Source organism: Hemiscyllium ocellatum, chromosome 42 (genome assembly GCF_020745735.1).
Source record: "Hemiscyllium ocellatum isolate sHemOce1 chromosome 42, sHemOce1.pat.X.cur, whole genome shotgun sequence".
NCBI classification, from domain to species: Eukaryota; Metazoa; Chordata; class Chondrichthyes; order Orectolobiformes; family Hemiscylliidae; genus Hemiscyllium; species Hemiscyllium ocellatum.
Window position 1 is genome coordinate 25,265,464 of NC_083442.1, and position 23,196 is coordinate 25,288,659.

The 23,196-nt window shown below is 44.1% G+C and overlaps 1 protein-coding gene across 33 annotated transcripts in view; it reads right to left on the reverse strand.

Moving 5' to 3' along the window:
• Positions 1-10,959: 10,959 nt before the first annotated feature.
• celf6 (CUGBP Elav-like family member 6) overlaps positions 10,960-23,196 on the reverse strand; it is a 974,597-nt gene continuing 962,360 nt past the window's right edge. For all 33 annotated transcript variants that reach the window (XM_060853810.1, XM_060853799.1, XM_060853812.1 and 30 more), the window contains one exon: positions 10,960-11,087. In XM_060853810.1, the coding sequence (XP_060709793.1) occupies positions 10,960-11,087 (128 nt within the window). The remainder of the gene's footprint in view (positions 11,088-23,196) is intronic.

The window sequence follows — 23,196 nt, forward strand, 5'->3', positions numbered from 1 at the left end:
CATATGTCTAGCTCTTGCATTATGGGGGTTAATAAAGGCATTACCACATCAGGGTGAAGAAACCTTGCAAGAGACAAAACTTACATCACAACCCCTCTTTCTACTGTGGAGTAAACTACCTTTTGTTATCTAAGACAAGTGCCTCTTTGGGTTAAGACTTCCGGATGGTCTACTCTCTACCACTGACAATTAATTGAGGCCTTAGACCAACACGCAAAAGCAAGACTGGTGGGAAAATTGTGCTCCAGCCACAAGGTGCGGTTAATAACTCAGATTCCAATGCAACCCCCAGCCTTAACAGGTTTTTATGGGCAACAAGTTTTAGCTGCCTTCTCTGCCTGTTGTTTGATGGTTCTAATTAAAAAAAACACAGGAAACTACCCTCTGGGGAGGTGGAACAAAATTCATTACAGGAACTTAAAAATTTTCCTGTCTTTTGTTTTTCTCCAATGCTCATATTTTGATGCAATGTTCCTTTCATTGCTGACAGTGAGGGAACCACAGTGAGGGAACCACACTGAGGATTTTCTGACTACTCAGTGAAGCTCACCTGTCAACGGTTCCACCAGAAAAGACAACTCAAAGACAAAAGGGTCTTTGCAACAACCTTTTAGGTAACATATCCGAATGCTTGCTGGAAAATGGGAGAAGACGAGATGAATGTTTGATGGCATGATGAGCCGGAAGTTTCCCTTTTGTCCTATAACTCCTTTACTCTATGACCTTATGACTCTATCAGGGGGTACCCACAGACTCAAAAAGCCAATTGTCTTCCCTATTTTGCAGCCTTCAATCAGCTAATTGTCATACAGTCATAAACTCTGGAAATAGAACCAGTCTGACTCAAGGTTGGGATACAGACAAACCCTAACCTCACACCTTTAATGCATTGTCTAAGCTGAGGTGCCACTTCTTTTTATGAAACTTTAAGTTATCTTGAGAATGTGATTTGAAAGAGGTTCTGGGATTTACATATTAATGAACTGAAACCTGCAACCCATTCTAAAAGATGAAAGACTTAGCAGCAATTTAGGTTTGTTCAATATGTCGGATCAGTTGCATGCACGACACTGTGATCTTTTGCTATAAATTCTGTGTCTTATGATCCTGCTCCATAGCTACCTGATGAAGGAACAGTGCTCCAAATGCTAGTATTTCCAAACAAACCTGTTGGACTATAACCTGGTGTAGTGTGACACCTGCACCAAGCAACCCCACTGCCCTGTGGCCAAACACTTCAACTCCTCCTCCTCTGCCGAAGACATGCAGGTCCTGGGCCTCCTCCATCGCCACTCCCTTACCACCCAATGCCTGGAGGAAGAATGCCTCATCTTCCACCTTGGGACCCTCCAACCCCATGGCATTAATGTGGATTTCACCAGTTTCCACTTTTCCCCTCCCCCCACCTTACCTCAGTTCCAATCTTCCAGCTCAGCACCGCCCTCATGGCCTGTCCCACCTGTCCATCTTCCTTCCCAACTATCCACTCCACCCTCCCCTCCGATTTATCACCTTTAGCTCCACCTCCATCCACCTATTGCACTGTCAGCTACCTTCCCCCTACCCCCACCCCATTCCCATTTATCTCTCCACGCCCGAGGCTCCCAGCCTCATTCCTGAATGAACGGCTTTTGCCCAAAACGTCGATTCTCCTGCTCCTCGGATGCTGCCTGACCTGCTGTGCTTTTCCAGCACCACATTCTCGACTCTCATCTCCAGCATTTGCAGTCCTCAACTTTTGCCTGATCTATAACTTTGTCTACCCCAGGTCAACACCGCACATCTACATTACAGCACTGAAACAGACCCTTTGGTCCAACCAGTCCATGCTGAATATGTTGCCAAAAAAACTAGCCCCACCTGTTTGCTCCTGACCCACGTCCCTCCAAACTTTTCCTATTCAAGTATCTATCCAAATGTCTTGTAAAAGTTGTAATTGTACCCATATCCATCACTTCCTCTGGAAGTTCATTAAGGCTGTTACCTAATGCCAAGTGAGACAAGAATGCTAATAATTCCCTTGACAACAGATTTACTCAAAGAGTGAAGCATTATCTATGTAAACTTTCTGCCAGCAATCCAGCACTCTTACTTTATAAGTATTTAATGAAGTAACACCCTCCAACTGACTACCATCATAATATAATTAACATATACAGTACAACCTCAATTATCCGAATTTTGGATTATCCAAATGCGATCTCAAAGTCCCATAAAAATGGCATTCGGTAACTCAGCATTCATTTTAACCGCATTATGAGGTACATTGCCGGATAACCAAGAAATATTTGCTAACTGGCGCTCAAATTAACACTTGTTTAGATTTGATTCCCTCCAGTGTGGAAACAGGCCCTTTGGCCCAACATGTCGACACAAACCCCCTGAAGAGGAACCTACCCAGACCCATTTCCCTCTGACTAACACTATGGGCAATTTAGTATGGCCAATTCACCTGACCTGGACATCTTTGGATTGTGGGAGGAAACCAGAGCACCCGGAGGAAACCCACACAGAGAATGTGCAAACTCCACACAGATGCCAGAGGCTGGAATCGAAGCTAGGATCCTGGTGGTGTGAGGCAGCAGTGCTAATCACTGAACCACCGTGCCACCCATATTGGATTGATTAACAGATCAATTATCCAAACAAAATACTCCCCTCCCGTCTCATTTGGATAATAAAGCAGGACTTATACACTCAATAGAAAGGTCCTTGGGGAGTGTTGCTGAACAAAGAGACCTTGGAGTGCAGGTTCGTAGCTCCTTGAAAGTAGAGTAACAGGTTGATAGGATAGTGAAGAAGGCATTTGGTATGCTTTCCTTTATTGGTCAGAGCATTGAGTACAGGAGTTAAGAGGTCATGATGCAGCTGTACAGGACATTGGTTAGGCCACTATTGGAATATTGCGTGCAATTTTTGTCTCCTTCCTATTGGAAGGATGTTGTGAAACTTGAAAGGGATCAGAAAAGATTTACAAGGATGTTGCCAGGGTTGGAGGATTTGAGCTATAGGGTGAGGCTGAACAGGCTGTGGCTATTTTCCCTGGAGCGCCGGTGGCTGAGGGATGACCTTATAGAGGTTTATAAAATCATGAGGGGCATGGATCGGGCAAATAGAGCAAAGTCAAAAGGGTGGAGGAGTCCAGAACTCGAGGTTTAAGGTGAGAGGTGAAACATATAAAAGAGACCTAAGGGGCAGTTTTTTCACGCAGAGGGTGTTGTGTGTATGGAATGAGCTGCCAGAGGAAGTGATGGAGGCTCATATCGTTGCAACATTTAAAAGGCACCTGGGTGGGTACATGCTTGCATTCATAGACGGAACAAGATCAAGATGGCATTGATTTGAAGTGAGCTGCAAAACACGCAGGGGTGGAGTGAGGAAATATCTCTCACTCAACGGGTAGAGGGGTCCAGTGGGCCCAGTGGTTAGCACTGCTGCCTCACATCACCAGAGACCTGGGTTCAATCCCACCTTCGGGTGACTGTCTGTGTGGAGTTTGCATGTTCTCCCCATGTCTGTGTGGGTTTCCTCCCCGAATCAAAAAATGGACAGGTTAAGTGGATTGACCAAGCTAAATTTTTCATGGCGTACAGGCGAGATGGGTTAACTATGAGAAAATGCAATTATATAGGGTAAGGAACGCTCTTTGGAGGGTTGATTTGGATTTGATGGGCTGAAAGGCCTGCTTCCACACTGTAGCAATTCAATGAATGAACTCGCCTTGAAACTCTCTGGATTCATTTAAGAAAGAGTTGGATAGAGCTCTCAAAGATAGTGGAATCAAGGGTTATGGAGATAAGGCAGGAAGAGGATACGAATTAGGAATGATCAGCCATGATTATATTGAATGGCGGTGCTGGCTCGAAGGGCTGAATGGCCTACTCCTGCACCTATTGTCTATTGTCTAACTGTGGTGGGAGGTAAGTCCAATTGAGACATTCAAGACAGCATTGGATGATTAGTTGGATAGAAGTAATGTGTATGGGGAGAAAGGAGGAGGTTGGCGTTGGGTATTGATGCTCATTGAACTAGCCGGTGCAGGCACAATAGGCCGCATGGCCTCCTTCTGTGCTGTAACAACTCGGTGGTTCAGTCCAGAGCAGATTTACCTTTATTTCGTGATTTTGTTTTTCTAACACTTCCATGTGTAGAAAGCCCCTCAATCACTGCATTTGAGAAACAGAAAGTCAAGCCTTCCACCAGATATCCCAGACAGCAGAACTCTCTGGTGTTTGGGGGGGCCTGGGGGCTGCAGTCCGGGGTTTAATTATTATCCCTCAATGTTACGGCGACAGAAACGGCTGCTGGGTGAGTCCCGTTCTCATCAGTGTGTGCATTGTGTTGCAGAATCTGTATGGTAGTGCGATGCCAGTTCCTCCGACAGATCGGGAAAGGTGAGAGGGTTGGATGCCCCTGATTGACTGGTTCTTGCTATTTTCCTTTTGTTAACTGATCCCATTACAGGCACCCAATAGTGACAACACGCAGTCACACATGTTCTTGCCTGGGTATATTTTGCCTGAGCCGAAAATGTGTTGCTGGAAAAGTGCAGCAGGTCAGGCAGCATCCAAGGAACAGGAGATTCGACGTTTCGGGCATAATTATGCCCGAAACGTCGAATCTCCTGTTCCTTGGATGCTGCCTGACCTGCTGCGCTTTTCCAGCAACACATTTTCAGCTCTGATCTCCAGCATCTGCAGTCCTCACTTTCTCCTGGGTATATTTTGCCACCCATTTTGGACACAAGCTTGAGCTGACCTCACTTGTTTTGTGTATTACAGTGGAATGGTATAATTTCTCCTGTTTGACTTCATTGAAGAGAATGGCAGTACACGGGTGTCAAATAGGCTGCCAGATCTCGTAAGCTTCAACTGACATTGCTCCTGTTAACCTGATCCCTTAATGTACTTTACTCATTAGGGAGATGGAAGTTATTGGAGAGAGACTCGTTTCATTAGAGACGGAAAGGTTGCGCAGAGATTTGACAGAGATGCTCAAAGTCAAATGGGGCCTGGCTTACATGGAATGGAGAGAAGCCATTCCCATTGATGGAACCATCGAGAGGGGATAGGCATTGGTAAAGAAACAATGGGGACACAAGGAAAAATTGCTTCTCCCAGTGAGTGGTTGGGATCGGAATATGCTGCTGGAGAGCGTGGTGGAAGCACGTTCTATGGAGACATTCAAGGGAGAATTGGAATTATGACTGGAAAAGGAAGGACCTGGTGGGTTACAGGGAGAAGGTGAGACAACGCCACTGGGTGCAGTGACCATTTTGTGAGCTGCCACAGACATGATGGGCTGAATGATATCTGCTGTGTGGAGACTGACTCGACAGCTTTTTACTCATGTGCCAGGGCTTCTCCTGTTATCGCAGTAGACTCGTTAACAATCATTGGGAAGAGATTTCAAATATAGTGTTTTGTCTGTTGATTCCTGAGGGCTATCCATTTTGGGACACATTTGGCTACTTGACCTTTGAATTTGCGGGTGTGTTCGCTGACCCTGTGTGTTTATCTGCAGAAAAAACACATTGGCGCAATGAACGAATCCACAACATCATCCATAACCCAAGCTACAGATCTTCTCAAGAACTCTACCTTGGCTATCTTTCTGAGAGACCTCATTTCTGTTAATATTGTCCATTCTGTACAGTCTCTCATTAACTATGGAGAAAGGGCTCACTTGGTACAATAACTAGCATATGGTTAACTGAAGCTTCTTCCCCACAACATTTCACATCTTCTCTGGAATCCCTAACTAGCATCTAAGAATTCTAACCACCATGCTTTCTGTCTACATACTCATGGTGTCTCTTTACTCCTTTCAAACCTTCCTAAATATTCAGGTCATCAATGCACCCCATCATTCTCTCCAGCATGATGCATTTTTCCAGCCCACGTTGTTTCTAACTGACCAACCTGTCAGTATCATCTTGATTATTTTGGGAGCTCAGCGTTGTGTTTTGAGGTTCTGTGCATCCCTGAATTATGTGTTGTGTGACAGAATGTAAGTTTTCAAGATTGCCCGTAATGTGGAAGGAAAGTAGATTTGGCTGGCCACGTCATCTGCTGGAGTTCCATCCTGACAAAGAAAGGTTAAGCTGATTCATTTATTTCAGGGACTTGTGATTCTTAATAAAATTGAGACATTGTGACGCTGATGGGTTCATGATCTTTTTTTGTACTAATGATGAACCTGATGAACGGTTCTGATGAAGAGTCACTGGATTTAAAACACGAACTGTTTTCTCACCATAGATGCTGTCAGAGTATTACCTGCATTCTGTTTCTATTGCAATTTGATGAAACGCTTAGTAGGGACAACATAATCTCATACAAAGGAGTTGACTTGCTCAATTGGCTTGCTGGAGATGCAGTGATGCCAACAATATGGGTTCAATTCCCATAAGTTACCATGAAGGACTCTCCTTCTCAATCTCTCCCCTTGCCTGAGGTGGAGTGACCCTCATGTTAAACCAACACCAACCATTTTTCTCTCTCTAATGAGAGAGCAGCTTTCCGGTCTGGTTGGACTACTTTAGCTTTTTAATCTCATTAACTAAAGCTGAAAATGGAAAACTTCCACTGATGGAGAATTACTTTATCAGGCTCAATATCCTGACTGTATTTAATGTTTTCACTTTCTGGAATATCTTGTCACTGTTTCTTAAGAATCTTACACCATCCAGTGCACCAGATCTGAAATACCTGTTTAATTAGGGTGGTATAATGGCTCAGTGGTTAGCGCTGCTGCCTCACAGCACTAGGGACCCGTGTTCAATTACAACCTCGGGCAATTGGTCTGTGTGAAGTTTTGTACATTCTCCCTGTATCTGCATGAATTTCCTCCCACAGTCCAAAGATGTGAAGGTTAGGTGGGTTGGCTGTGCTAAATTGCCCATAGTGTCCAGGGATGTGTAGGGTTAGCCATTGTAAACGTGGGGTTATAAGCACAGGATGGAGGTCTGACTCTGGGTGAGATGCTCTTCATAGGGTCAGTGTGGAATTGATGGACTGAATGGCCTCTTTCTGATCTGTTTGGATTCAATGATTCTATGAACATGTCTGACTTAAGAGTATAAATCTCGGCTGATGCTGTAGTGGATTACGACAGAACCTGTGGCTCCCTTCATTGATACATCAGCCGATGCTCTATCTGTTTATCATGGTGTGCTTTTGCAATGGGGGAGCTGGTTGGGTTTAGTATTCTGAAAGATGTTCTCAAATGGGACAAAGGGATTTCTTCAACTTGTAATTTCCTATGGATACGACGCTCGGTATGTGCGATTCGTCTGTCAGTCAAACAAAATAATCTCCCTTTGCTAATGAGTAATAGGCTTATTTTTAAATGTTACACTGCCTTATGACAGTTCCAAAAATACAAATACTCATTTGAAATCTTGCATGCTTCTGACAATCAGGAAATATCTTTATAACACCTGATGTGAAGGAGACAGAGAAACCCCCGCCAGTCCCAGACAAAAGACATTTTGAAGCCATGCTGTGAGACATTAGTAATGTTTGCACTAATACACTAGAATGAACTTCCAATAACTAGCCATTTATTATCAAAAATGACAGATTTGACAAATTCACAAGTAGCGGAGTTCAAGTTCACACTTGCCACTCCGTTACAATGTCCAAAGCCCAGATTCATATTGGAATTTGCTATGTAAACGTGTCACACTGTACTTCTCATCTCCTGTCAGCAGAGGCATTGCAGCATCTGAGTTTTGTGATTTGCTTTATTCACTGCTAAAGCCAGCATTTGTTGCCCAGCACCTAAGGATAACTGAGAGACAACTCATTGCTATGGATCTGGAGTGGTGTTGCAGCTGTTTTGGGGTGAGGGCAGCAGGTTTCTTTACCCAGGAGGGTGTATTAGTGAACCAGAAGTGTCTTCGCAACTATTGATGGTGACCATCACTATAGCTGCTTTCAATTCCAGATCTTTTTAATCAAAATAAATTCCGGCAGTAGCCAGTGGTGCAAACAGACTTAAGAGCATTAGCCCGTGGATGGATTGAACATTCTAACCTATTTTCTCTGCTCCCCGATTCTCCTAAATTTTGCTAAATGCATAAGTGTTATCGAGTCTTAGCTTTATATAAAATTTGGAAGTGCATGTATCATTGTAATTGGTAATTGTATTCTATCTATGCTCCCTGGTTAATTATTTCCCTCACTTTTTAATTCTAATTCACCTCACACCATCCAGGACAAAGCAGCTCACTTGACTGGCATCACATTCACTTCCTCTCTGATCAGAAGCAGCAATGTGCAGCACTGACAAGATGCACTGCAGAAATTCATAAGAGTTCCTTAGACAGCACCTTCCAAATCCACAACCACTACCATCTAGAAGGGCAGTGGCTGCAGATATAGCCAAACACCCACCTGCAGGTTCCCCGCCAAGTTGCACATCATCCCGACTGGGAAATACGCCTGTATGTCGGTGTTTCTTTAATGTTGCTAGGTTTCCTTCCCTAATGGCATTGTGGACCTGTCCACAGCAAATAGACGGCGGCAATGCAGGAAGGCAGCTCATCACCATCCTCTCAAGGGCAACTAGGGGTGGGCAATGAATGCTGGCCCAGCTACCAACACCCATGAATGAATAAAAACTATATCTGGCCTTGCCCTTTCTGTGCACTACCACAGGAATACTAGGCTATTAATGGAAAAAAAAAGTAACCTTAAATAGGGTTTAAATAACCAACAATTGGCATGTCACACAGTGCTAATGTATTCATTGTTACTTTGCACATAGCAAGTTTTCACCTCTCATGGGCACTGTACACCTCTCGACGTCTACCAGGAACAGCACCCCCTTCCCCCACACCCGCACCCCTCTGCCAGCATGGGGATGCAGCACCAGTCACTATCTATTCTCCTATACCGCCAGCTGTGCCCAGAATCTACACAGGCACATGCACTCCAAGGGTAGAATTTAATGCCCTTTTGTGAGTTAAGATCCATCAAGTGGGAGGGTACAGAGTGGGGATTCATTGCTGCCTCTGCCTCTGACTAAGTGTGGAGGAGGAAGGCCAGTGGAGATATTTCTAACCCACCTGTTCAGAGATGTTATGACACACCTCAAGAGCGATTGGGACTTGGACCCAGAGGTAGGAACACTACCAGGGTGCTGTAAGCACCCAGGAAGACGAGTGGATTGCCTTCCTGCCTGTCACCAATTAATGCTCACTGAAAGGTCTAATCCACCAGAGATGGGCAGGGGAATGACTGCGCAGTCTCTTGTCTTTAGGAAGAGTCCATCAGTCAAGGGCACTCGATATATAATCGACCGACCTGGCATCAGGAAGACCGGAGATTCCTATCAGAGTTGCTGACCCTGCCACTCTTTCCTCTGACTTACCCCTCCACTAGCTACCCCACCCTGCATCACTCCCTCACTGACCTTTTTCCACTGATCCCTGGTGAAGGACAAAGTGTATTACCTGCAGCAGCCATTGCTCCTGGGGGCACCATTGGTAATGGACAGACATCGGTTTCTGATTGACCCTCACATTTGTTTGGGCGGAAGTGGAACATTTAAATGTCTCCCATGGAACTTGAGCCTTGGCAGCAGAGTTCCCAGCACGAGTTAAAAAATTAGTTTTCCCACATATCGGGGAATGGGATTGCTGTGTTTTTGTTGGAGGACATTGCTTCCCTTGAGCACTACCATTAAATTCTGCCCCGATACTGCCACAGGTATATACATGCTCACACACATAATCACACACACAGATCCATGAATGCATCCACACAAATACTCCCATGCGCAATGACCCATGTACATAGACACAAATATTCTCATACACACAATTATACACATAGTCTAAGAATCAGGGGCATGGCATTCAGGACTAAGATGACTCAGAGAGTTGTGAATCTGTGGAAATCTCTCCCACAGGAAGCTGTTGGGGTCAGTTCATTAGAATATTTTCAAGAGGGAGCTGGGCATGGTTCTTACGGCTAAAAGGATCAAGAGGTATGGAGAGAAAGTGGGACTGGGATTACATGATCAGCCATGATTATATTGAACGGTGGTGCACACTCAAAGGCCCAAGTGTCTACCCCTGCTCCTATTTTCTTTGTTTCTATGTTTTCATGCTTCTTTAAACATTTACAATTCTGAGACAGATATATTTTTTCAAAAACACAGAGACAAAAATATTCTCACACACAATAATTTCTTTAAAAATTTAAAAATCTTACAAACATAATTTTTCAAGCTCTTTCCTTCCGGAGGATCGGAAGTCAATTGATTTCGAGAAAAGCAAAGGGACTTGTTCTGTGAGAATTGAGAAGAATGTAAATGCCTCAATTATAATTTCCTCTGTTACCGTGCCAACGGTTTTGAGGATGGGCAAAAGCAAAACGTTCAGACATCCTTAACGTGACTTTCTGGGTGAGACCGTGCACAGCCAATGTCACCCGATCACTTCTGGCCAATGGAGCTGGCAATGCTGAGCTGACAATGGCACAGGGAAAGCTGTTATAACCTGTTACTGCTCGAAGGTGGGGAAGGAGGTTGGTGTGTGGATGAAGGAGCAACACAGGACAGAGAAAAACTGCTTGCGAAGAAAGCTCTTCACCAAAACATACTCAGACTTAAAGCTGCCTGCGACTGCACAAGTATCATTCCCATTTACTATTCCTGACACATTGACCCATCTTTCATGTTCAAAGGGTAACCCTTTTTGTTTTGGCTGAATCCCAACGTGCTTAAAATGCAACAAGTACACTTTTCTAATTGTTTTAACTATGACCAGATCATTTTTGTTTTTGTAAAGCAAGTGATACTGTGACATTCACATTACTGTATGGCTGGAGTGAGTAACTTGTGGTAATATTCTTTTGACTGCAGCACTGTGTGCTGACATGTTGACAGCAAGCTGTTCCATGCTCACACAGTGCTGGGATGTCTACCTGTTTAGGAGCGGTGGGAAGGTCAGTATGGTCGGTTAGCGTCTTTTGGTCGTTTCAGTTGTACTTTTAGCCTCTTCATCCCAATCTGAAAGCCGTTCATAGCCTGAATGGCAGCCTGAGCACTGGTAGGATTGTCAAAACTCACAAACCCTGGAAACAGCAAAAGATACATTTCAGAATGGTGAAATCTACTTATGGCCGAATTCTGAGCTCCCTGAGACATGGCCAGGGTTTCAGATACAAACGTCAATCACATCCTCAATGTAAAGACCTGACCTGTTTTATTTTTGTGTACTTTGTTTTTTGTCCTGCTCCTCATGACCCAACAACAGTGACCTTGTTGTCCACTTGGGCTTGTGCGTGTCTCTCATCATGTTGCTCACGCAACATCAGAGGGTACATCATTTCCTAATGCAGGCAGCTTTATGCTACTTAAGATGGCATGTGCGATTACACAGAGGAACCTCCTTTCCTACTGGATGTCTTGATGGAAGCTGCTCAAGCAGAGTGCTGTCCATAATGGCTGGATCCTTTAAGGCCCCGCTGTGCTCTGTTATTTGTTTACTTCTCTTCCGGAGGTGGGGGCAAAGTTGGCATTTGCTGCCTATCCCTAATTGCCCCTGAACTGAATGGCTTGCTCAACTTTTTCAGAGGGCAGTTACGATTCAACAACATCACTGTGGGTCTGGTCACAAGGGGGACGGAGAGCAGATTTCCTTCTCTAAAAGGACATGAGTGAGCCAGATGGGTTTTTAAGACAATAAGCTATGGGGATATCACTGCACTAGTAAACCAAAGGGCCAGGCTAACAGTCCAATGGAACATGGATTCAAACCTAGCATGGCAGCTAAGTGAAATATGAATTTGACTAATAAACTCTGAATATAATTCTAGTCCCGCTGATAAAGATTCATTTTAGATTAGATTACTTACAGTGTGGAAACAGGCCCTTCGGCCCAACAAGTCCACACCGACCTGCCGAAGCGTAACCCACCCATACCCCTACACCTAACACTACAGGCAATTTAGCGTGGCCAATTCACCTGACCTGCACATCTTTGGACTGTGAGAGGAAACCGGAGCAAACCCACACAGACACATGGAGAATGTGCAAACTCCACACAGGCAGTCGCCTGAGTCGGGAATTGAACCCGGGTCTCTGGCGCTGTGAGGCAGCAGTGCTAACCACTGTGCCACCGTGCCGCCCACTGATGCCTCTTCAAGGAAGGAATTCTATTGTCCCTCCCTGGTCTCGTCTGCATGTGACTCCAAACCAACAGTATTATCGTTGACTCTTAACTGCAGGACACTCAGCTCAGTGGAATTAATAACAGCCCAGAAAAGAAAAGAAACAGTCTAAATGGTCAGTACTACCGAAACTGGCTTTCAAATCCAGATTATTATCGAATTGAAGTTCAACTCAGAAAACAAAAAGGAAATTGCTGGCAAAGCTCAACGGGTCTGAGTAAGGGTTGCTCGACTTGAAATGTTAACTCCAATTTCTCTCCACAGACGCTGCCAGACCTGCTGGGCTTTGCCAGGAACTTCCGGTTTTGTTTCTGATTTACAGCATCCAGAGTTCTTTTGATTTTTTTTTCATTTGGAATTTCAGTTGCATCTGTTGCTGTAGTTTGATTTGAACGCATGACCCTCAACCTGGCTTACTAGTCCGTTGGCATCGTCACTGCATTACAGTCTCTCCATCGAGGGGCAGAAGACCATGTCCTCAGTTAGAGACTAATTGCTGTTTCTCAGGGGTGTTAAGATGGGGGAAGAGTTAAATAAGTAAATAGCACATGACAGCACCATGCTGCAGGAACAGAACAGAAGGGAATGATTTTGTGCTCCCTAGATGAGAAGGTACTTACATACCCCTCGTTCTTCTCCACAGAGGAGAATTATCAGGTGCAGAATAGGATAATTAGCTTTCTTTCTCTTTTTTTTCACAATGCTTGTTCTTCAAAGTACACTGCGCATTGTCAGATTCTCTAGTTACTCAGTGGCGATGTGTTGAATTTGATAATTGAACCAACGCAAGCATGACATGCATATGTGAGATTTTGAAACACAATGGAAGGACTGCTTTTATTTAACAACCAACTATTTTATCCTTGTTCCCTCATTGTGTTAGAGGAATTGTATTGAAAAGCAGCAAAACTCTGCGTTAATTGTGTAGAACCTTGGGTGGATCACTCTTGAGATTACGAGCACAATTCTAGCTTTCACTGCACAAAGAGGCTAACAGAAAAGGTTTAAAAATAGAGTTGACGAGGATGAGAGTAGAACTGAGTATTCATATCTACCATGAGGGTTAAACAGCCTGGTGTATTTTTCTCTGTGAAATAGAAAAGTCTGAGGGTGATATATGTCTTTAAAATGTTGGGAGAATTTGCCAGGGTCAATATAGAGATGTTTCCACTTGTCGGGAGGTGGGGGTGGTTCAGAGCTAGGGCTCATAAAACAAATAAATCCAATAAGGAACTCTGAAAGAACTTCCTTAACTGGTGGGTGGTTTTGTGGAACAGATACAGGAAGTGCTGGAAAGACTTGGTGTGTCCGGCTTCATCTGTGAATGGTTTTTCACTTCACAGACGCTGCCAGATCTGCTGAATTTCTCCAACACTGTTTTTATTTCAGATTTCCAGCGTCCGCAGTTATAGAGTCATAGAGATGTACTTTGTTCTTATTTTGATGCTTTTTGTGGAATTTGTTATTGCAGGGAATAAGTGAGGCAAATAGTACTGATGTTCTCAAGGAGGGGCTGGCTAACTCCACCAAGGAGAAAAGGATAGAATGCTGATCTGAAGTGGCAGAAGGCTCTGAGGGAACAGAACAGATGGGTTGAATGGCCTGTTTCTGTGCTGTAAATGTTGTTTAATCATTACTTATACCCTGATTATCTTTCATCCTTCTTAACATTGGGTGACTGTGAGGGGACATCTTCCAAACTTCTCCACGGGATGTTGCCAGCACAGTTCTGTGTGGCCCAATGAAGGTATAGGACTGGTGTCTCTCTGAGTTGTCCACTTCCCTTCCCTTCCTTACACCTGAGATGCAGACAATATCGTCAAACCCTCTGCACAATTGGCCTTTAGTAAAAACCCAACTATTGAAATGAATGGAGCATTGGGTTGGGCATTCAAGCCTTTTGATAAGAGGTTTGCAAATCTAGCATGACCAATGTAAATACATTAGCTTCCTTTTTGGGGCAGCATGGTGGCTCAGTGGTCAGCACTGCTGCCTCACAGTGCCAGGGACCCAGGAACGATTCCCACCTTGGGCGACTGTCTGAGTGGAGTTTGCACATTCTCCCTGTGTCTGCGTGGGTTTCCTCCAGGTGCTCTGGTTTCTTCCCACAGTCCAAAGATGTGCAGGTCAGGTAAATTGGACATGCTAAATTGTCCCATAGAATTAGGTGCATTAGTCAGGGGTAAGTGTAGTGTGGGGGAGTGGGTATGGATGGGTTACTCTTTGGAGGGTAGGTGTAAAAAATGAGGTCTGCAGATGCTGGAGATCACAGCTGCAAATGTGTTGCTGGTCAAAGCACAGCAGGCCAGGCAGCATCTCAGGAATAGAGAATTCAACGTTTCGAGCATAAGCCCTTCATCAGGAATAAGAGAGAGAGAGCCAAGCAGGCTAAGATAAAAGGTAGGGAGGAGGGACTAGGGGGAGGGGCGATGGAGGTGGGATAGGTGGAAGGAGGTCAAGGTGAGGGTGATAGGCCGGAGTGGGGTGGGGGCGGAGAGGTCAGGAAGAGGATTGCAGGTTAGGAGGGTAGGTGTGGACCTGTTGAGCCGAAGGGCCTGTTTCCATACTGTGAGGAATCAAATTTAATTTATAAGTACTGGGGCACAACTGGGTGTGATATAGGAAAGAAGAAGGAATTATTAATCAGTTGACTATTCTGAATCAAATTGTCCTGTGGAACAATATAGAGTAATAGGGTAGGGGAATGATCTGGGTGGGTTACTCTTTGGTGGGTCAGTGTGAACTTGATGGGCCAAATGGCCTATTTCCACACTACAGGGATTCTATGATTGGGGGTCCAATGAATAGTACAGCATCCTATTTCATGTGAAGTAACAGGTAAACGTACAGCAGATGTAAAAAAGAACAATGAATAAAGTGTGATAGTGGGATCAATTCAGGAAGACTCCAGATTCAAATGAGGAGATGGTGGATTGAGGAATCAGGTTTGATTTCCATGTCTATGTTGCACTCCTTTAAATCAGACACCACAATAAGCTCCTGACTTCGCAAAGCTATTCTCAATTTATTAGAGTCATTGAGGTCTAAAGCACTGAAAGAGGCCCTATCCAGCAAATTTTCCAGCATATCACCTATACCTCACATGCCCAGGTACATATTTAAATTCGAACTTCTCCATCTACCACGGTAGGCCAGTGATGTTCTTGCTATGCCATTGCTTCCCTTCGAGTTAGCAGAAAGCAGTCACTTGATGGTACAGAACTTCAATGTTGTTGACAAGCAAGAGATAAGTTGCCAAATGTTTTCATCTTCTACTCATCAGGACAAATGCAAGAATCTCAGATTTTAAGCAACCACAATAGTTGGAAGGCAGGTGGCTATACGGAGCAGCCAAGTTAACAGTAAGGTCCTCCAAACAGCAATTATTTCATAGCTTGGCCAATTGGAGTCAACTTGCCATTCATTCAGAATCCTCTTCTCCTGTAGTATAAACTGCTGTGATCGTTTGAAATTTGGCACTCTTGCATTGGTCCTGATGAGTACAAGGAGTTAAACTTCAACAACATGTCCCTCATTTCAACAGCATAAACAAAAAACTTTGAGAATGGATCTCTAGTAAGATCCTTCTGTTACACCTCCCTTTCTGTCCTTAGAACATGGGGATAACATACTTGTATCCTTGAAGGTTCCACACCTAAGTTATGCTGCAAATGTAGAATTGATGGGATAAAGTCCCATCTTCACCACAGTCTGACATAAAATGATCACTCATCTGTTTGACACCCACCTGATCTTCATCCTATTGAAGTCTAGTTTAACAGAACAGTATCTCATTTTAAGAAAGAAAACATTTTTGCATTTACATTTCACACCATCAGGAAATCCCAAAGTGAATAATATATATCTTGTAGTCACCCTTCTAATCATAAAATGCAGGAAATGAAACAGCCAAACTGTGCAAATGATTTAGTAACCCAATAATCTGTTTTTTTGTGATGTTATCTGTGGAATAAATACTGGCCCAGGGTCTGGGGGAAAATCCCCTGCAGTTCCTAGTCACAGTGTATGAGATCATTTCTGTTCATTGGAGCAGATAAATAGGGTCTCTGTTTCAATTTCTGACAGACAGTGCTTACAACAGTGCGGCACTCCCTCATTTGAATGCCAGGCTAGACTTTATGCCTCAGTCATTGTAGCAGTGCCTGAACTACTATTGGAGTTGTGTGGTGTTCTAGATGATGTTTAGGGTCCACTGCTCTGGGATTGAGATGTGGCTGGAGTCTTAGGACTTTTAAAGTAATTCTTTATCTTCATGACGTGAACTGCATAGATTCTAATTAAGTACAAGGTTTAAGCACTTCTCCACCTTAATCATTGTCATCAATGAGACAGCCTCCTACGTTCATGCTCAAGTACTTACCTTCTCAGTCTGAGGTTAGGGGCCTCCTACTGAGTGAATGTGACAACTGATTTATTGATAAGACGGAGAAGCAGAAGTAGGCCATTCAGCCCTTTATGTCTGCTCCAACATTCAACGAGATCATGGCTGATCTGTTAATCCCAAACTCCACTTGCCTGTCTTTTTCCCATAACTCTTCATTTTCTTACTGAATAAAAATCTGTTTTTCTCAGCCTTGAATGTACGTCATGACCCGGCCTCGACAGCCAGCTATGTTAAAGAATTCCACAGGATTACAACCTTCAGAAAAGAAATTCTTCCTAACCCTAACGCTGTCCCTATGTCCTAAATGGGCAATCCCTTTGTCTGAGATTATGCCCTCTGTTCCTAGATTGTCCCACAACTTCTCCAACATCTACCACATCAAATCAATTTATGTCAGACCTATAGAGAATATCAGAATGCCATTAGATTTTCCAAAAGGTTTTACTACTCGGTTTTGTTAGTAACCGCTTGATGGAAACAGTCCAAAATTGATTCTCTGTCATCTTTCTCCAGTCATTATTTGGATTCAGATACCTCACGAAATGAGTGTGCTGGTCTTGATTAACAAATATGGTCAGGAATTAGATGGGCTGAATGGCCACTTTCCAAATTGCAACAATTCTGTAATTCTGACCTATCAGGCTGGTTCAGAGTCATCTTCAGCAGATTCATTTTTCTATGTCTATTGACACCCTCGAGGCTATAATTAATCTGAAATATTATGGCTACAAGAGCAGGTTAGGGACCAGGTATTCTGTGCTGAATCATTCACTTCCAGAACTTTTACAATCCTTTTTACAAAATCTTTAATGGGATGCAGGTATCACTAGCAAGCTCAGCATTTATTGACCATCCCTAATTGCCCTTGAACTGTGTGGCTTGGTTGAACATTTCAGATATTTTCAAAAGAGTCAACCACATTGCTCTGGGTTTGGCATCATATGTAGACTAGATCAGAATGGCTGGTTTCCTTTTCCAAAGGGCACAGTGAACTAAAAGCATTATTACATCAACCAATGATGCTTTCATGGTCACCATAACTGAGGCTAGCTTTTCACTCCAGTGGTTGCTGGGATTTAAAGCCATGACCACAGTGCATTAACGCGTCCAGTGATATGACTACTACACCACTGTCTCTCCAAGGCACAGGAAAGGCGCATCAGGAAATACTCTTCACTTGCCTGGATGGCTACACATCCAACAACATTCAAGAAGCTCACCACCATCTAAAACTTAACTGCTTTAATTGGCACTCGATCCACTTCCTTAAATATTCACCCTTGACCGCTGATACACCAGCAGCAGTAACGTGCATTCTGGGAAGAATTCACTGCAGGAATTTCTCTGAAAGCCTCCTTTAACTGGACCTTCTAAACTCAAGTTCAAGTAAAAGAACAAAGGCAGCAGGTACATGGGAACACCAAGTCTTCCTGACTACTTATGCACTACTACTTATGTACTGCTTGTTGTGGGTATGTTCGCAAACATACCCACAGCAACTGCAACCAGCATCTGAGCTACAAATTAGATTAGATTCCCTACAGTGTGGAAACAGGCCCTTCGGCCCAACAAGTCCACACCGACCCGCCGAAGTGCAACCCACCCATACCCCTACATATACCCCTTACCTAACACTACGGGCAATTTAGCATGGCCAATTCACCTGACCCACACATCTTTGGACTGTGGGAGGAAACCGGAGCACCCGGAGGAAACCCACGCAGACACGGGGAGAACGTGCAAACTCCACACAGTCAGTCGCCTGAGGCGAGAATTGAACCCAGGTCCCTGGCGCTGTGAGGCAGCAGTGCTAACCACCGTGCCACCGTGCCACCCTTAATCTTTGCACAAATCTTGAACTTATGTACTGTAATATTCCTTTATATACATCTTGATACAGCTCTAGTGTGTATTGGACCTCTCTCATCACATGTTCACTTTCGACTTAGTCTCTTTTCTCTTGTTGATGTCAGTATAGCTAACCTCATCATGATATGCATGGATCTCACTAGACCAGCGACTGTGGTTTTGTTTTCTGACTAGACAAAGGAACTCGACTTCACCGCATGATCAAATTTTACAAGATACATGACTGATAGAAAGAAATGGTTAGGAAGTTAGATGGGACAAACCAGAGAATTGAAGGCAAGAAATAGCGAGAAATAGCTAAAGATTTAGAGAATTAAGGTTGGAGAGATAGATTGGTAAGATAGTGGTTAGCACTGCTGCTTCACAGCACCAATGACCCAGTTTCAATTCCAGCCTGTGTGGACTTTGCACATTCTCCCAGTGTCTGTGTGGGTTTCCTCCCATGGCCCAAAGACGTGTGGGTCAGGTGAATTGGCCATGCTAAATTGCCCATAGTGTTAGGTGCATTTGTCAGAGGGAAATGAGTCTGGGTGGGTTACTCTTCAGAGGAACATAGAACATAGAACATTACAGCACAGTATAGGCCCTTCGGCCCTCTACGTTGCGCCGACCTGTCATACCAATCTGAAGCCAATCTAACCTACACTATTACGTGTACGTCCATATGCTTGTCCAATGACAACTTAAATGTACTTAAAGTTGGCGAATCGACTACCGCTGCAGGCAAAGCATTCCATACCCTTACTACTCTCTGAGTAGTGTGGACTTGGGCCAAATGGCCTGTTTCCACACTGTAGGGAATCTAATCTAAATGGATGGATAGAGAGAAGTAGTGAGATAAAATGGTAGAGAGTTGAACAGAAGATGAACTGAATCAGGACCTTTTCAATATATTACAAATTGACGTTAGGGTGTTGAGTGTCGATGGCAAGGTTAAAATTTATTGCCGATGAGAAGGTGATAGGGCACCTTCACTGTCGGCCTTATGGTGTGGGTACGTCCACAGTAATGGTCACACTCTGGTACAACACACTTTGTGGCTGTTAAAAATCACTCACATTGGCAATGATGTGGTGTCACGTATAAACCAGACCTAGTAAGAATGATAGACTTCCTTCAATGAAGACCATTAGTGAACCAGGGTTTTGACTCCAATCATGTAGTTTCATGAATTGATCAATAAGGTTGGCACTTTATTCCAGATTGGTTGAGTAATTGACTTTAATTTCCCCAGCCTCTGGTGTGTTTCGAGCTCATGTCTCCAGAGTACAGGTACACAATCCTTGATCTGAAATTCCGAAATCCAAAAAGCTCTGAAATCTGAAACTCTTTTCATGGAGTGCAGAGCGTCATTTTGGCATGCGAACATGTGACCCAACTCCACACCCACCCGAATTGTGTTTCAGAGCTCAGACTATTCCCACATGTGTCTGCTGTTAGGTAATTTCACTGTGAAAATGCCATTTATTCCGAAATCAGAAAAATTCCAAATTCCGAAAAACAACTGGCCTCAGAAAAAGGATTGTGTACCTGATTGTAACTCAAGCCATGAACATACACATCCATAACACTACCACTGGGTTTCTAACCTTCTAAAAAAGAAAATATTTTCATTAAACAACAGAGACAGAGAGACAAGGACAGAGAGACAGAGTGTGAAAGTGTGTGAGAAAGAAGAGAGATAGTAAAACAGTGAGAAAGAATATTTTGTGCAGGCATTGTATTGTAAGAGGACGTTACAGTTGGTGCCAACTGAAGGACAATGAACTGGAGTGTTTCCAACTATCAACATACATGGGGATTTTAAAGGGATTCAGAAATGTCCAAATATTCAAGGACTAGGCCAGAGTACACTGTTGTTCTCTGATGGTTGACAGACAATCTGACTTCATGCAACCAGGGAATTAATTCAGAACTGTATGCATATTTCAGTTTTGAAGTGGAGGTGACATTTTCCATGACCTGACCCCATGAATAAAGTATTACCATTATATTGTGGTCTGAGCTGCTGGAAATTTGAAATCGAGTGATATGGAGATATCAAGTAGCGTGACTGACAGCTCATTTTAAACTGGCTGGTGCCTCTCCGCACTCAACTGCATGAATTATCAAGCTCCCAGCTGCCATTTATAGATCAAATCGTATAACAGCAGGTCACGTTACAACTCTGGGCGGGCAGACATATTAACGGTGCCCTTTTGAGTGGCAGCTCGATAAGAATATCACTCTCAGAATGCAAGTTTCGTTTAATCCGAACTGTTGCACAAAATTATTTGGTCTGAGCTTAAAGGGACCCAGCGCCCTCATTTCCAATGGAGTCAGGGGATAACTGAGGGGATTGTGAACCTGCTTAGAGCTCTCTCACTGAGATGCCAAGTGCTCTGTGAAGTTCATGTTACAGTCTCTAGACACTGATCTCCAAATAAGTTCCTCACAACCTGGGTCTGTGTGGAAGTTTTATTTATCTTCCATTTTGCTCATTCATTGTTTAACAGGCTGATATCCATGCACTGAATTGAACTTGCAAGAATTCACAAGGGTTTTATTGGAAATTTATACTTTGGCACTGACATCAGTTCCCACCTTTTCTTTTCTGTATCCTTTCCCTGTTTAGAAGAGGAGAAAGTGAGGTCTGCAGATGCTGGAGTATCAGAGCTGAAAATGTGTTGCTGGAAAAGCACAGCAGGTCAGGCAGCATCCAAGGAACAGGAGGAAGGGCTTATGCCCGAAACGTCGAATTTCCTGTTCCTTGGATGCTGCCTGACCTGCTGCGCTTTTCCAGCAACACATTTTCAGCCCTGTTTAGAAGAGCCCAGCCTTCTCTATGTTTAAGAGAAATCCCAGCTGAAAACAATCACTATCCACCAGGGGGCAGTACTAGATTAGATTACATACAGTATGGAAACAGGCCCTTCAGCCCAACAAGTCCACACCGACCCTCCGAAGAGCAACCCACCCCGACGCATTCCCCCCTCACCAATGCACCTAAAACCAGGTGCAATTTAGCATGGCCAATTCACCTAACCTGCACATCTTTGGATTGTGGGAGGAAACCAGAGCACCCAGAGGAAACCCACACAGACACGGGGAGAATGTGCAAACTCCACACAGACAGTCACCCAAGGCAGGTGTTGAACCCAGGACCCTGGGGCTGTGAGGTACTGAGCCACCATGCCACCGTGAAGAAAGCATAGGGAAAAATGTTTAAATGGTGTTAGAGGGACAGACAATAGAACAGATTTACAAGGATGTTGTTAGGATTGCAGGAATTTGAGCTATAGGGAGAGTCTGAATAGTCTGGAGTTATTTTCCCTGGAGTGTCAGAGGCTGAGGGGTGACCTTATAGGGGTTTATAAAATCACAAGTAGAGCGTTAGGGTGACTAGCCAAGGTTCCATCAGCTCAGACCACAATATAATGGTAATACTTTTCCCTGGGGTAGGGGAATTTAAAACTAGAGGGCATAGGTTTAGAGTGAGAGGGGAAATATTTAAAAGGGACCTAAGGGGCAACTTTTTTCACAGAGGGTAGTGCGTGTATGGAATGAGCTGCCAGAGGAAGTGGTGGACGGGTATATGAATAGGAAGGATGAAGAGGAATGTGGACCAAATCTGGCAAGTGGGACTGGATTAATTTAGGATATGTGGTTGGCATGGATGAGTTGGACCGAAGGGTCTGTTTTGGTGCCATATGACTCTATGACTATACTGTACACCCCAACCCCTGTGGTGTCCATCTCTTTCTTAAAAACATTGAGGCCGTTGCTGTTCCGTCTCCATGGATACCCGAGCAGCAAACCCAGCTCTCTATTGTTTTAAAATGAAGTTGTTCCGAAGTGTTGTGACACACCATTAAAATAGGTGGAACTTGAACCCAAGCTTTCCAGCCCAGAGGTAGGGATAATACCGCTGCAGGACAGATGCACAAAATCCAATGATCTGCATTTCCAACTTAGCCGTCTGTCATTCCCCTACATCGTCTTTTTTCGCTTTATCTTTTTGCAATGTGTGTCGGTCACTGGCTAGGCCAGTATTTATTGCTCTTTCCTTTTCCTGTGCTTTGCAATTGCATCCAAGAGCCACATCTTTGCCTGACGTGATTGTCCATAATGCCAAACAGGCTCCCATGCGTCCTGTGATGTCAACTGGCAGCAGGAAACTAGTGAACCACCTTCTCGCCCAGACGCCCAAAATGGCCAAAGAGATGGACAGCTCAGACCAGGCCAGTGAGGTCAGCTGGCCACGTGCACTTATTATTCCACCTAGTGGTGACATTCGCCATAAACATAGCCACCATCATCAAAAATCTCTCTTCCTCAAGGGAGCCTGGGACCAGAAGCTTGTTCTTTGACATACCCCATTGTCCCATTGCACCATCAGAACAAATACACCTATTCTACACAGGATTTACTGAAGTAGTAGAATGGTAAAATTACCATAGTTTTACCAGACAAGTAGGATTGCTCTCTCTTTCTCTCATTAGAAAGAGATGACTGGTGGTGGTTTAATGTGAGGGTCACCACACCTCAGGAGAGGGGAGAGGTTGAGAAGGACAGTCCTTAAAAGTAACCTCAGCCAATGTGGAAATTCAGTCCATACTCTGCAATGCAAACCAGCCATCCAATCAACTGAGCTAACCATGACTGAAGCAATACATTGTACAGCAGACACAAGATAAAACTATTATGCACCTCCCTAATGCTGACAGTTACAAGGTTCTGCACATATCATTGTGTAAT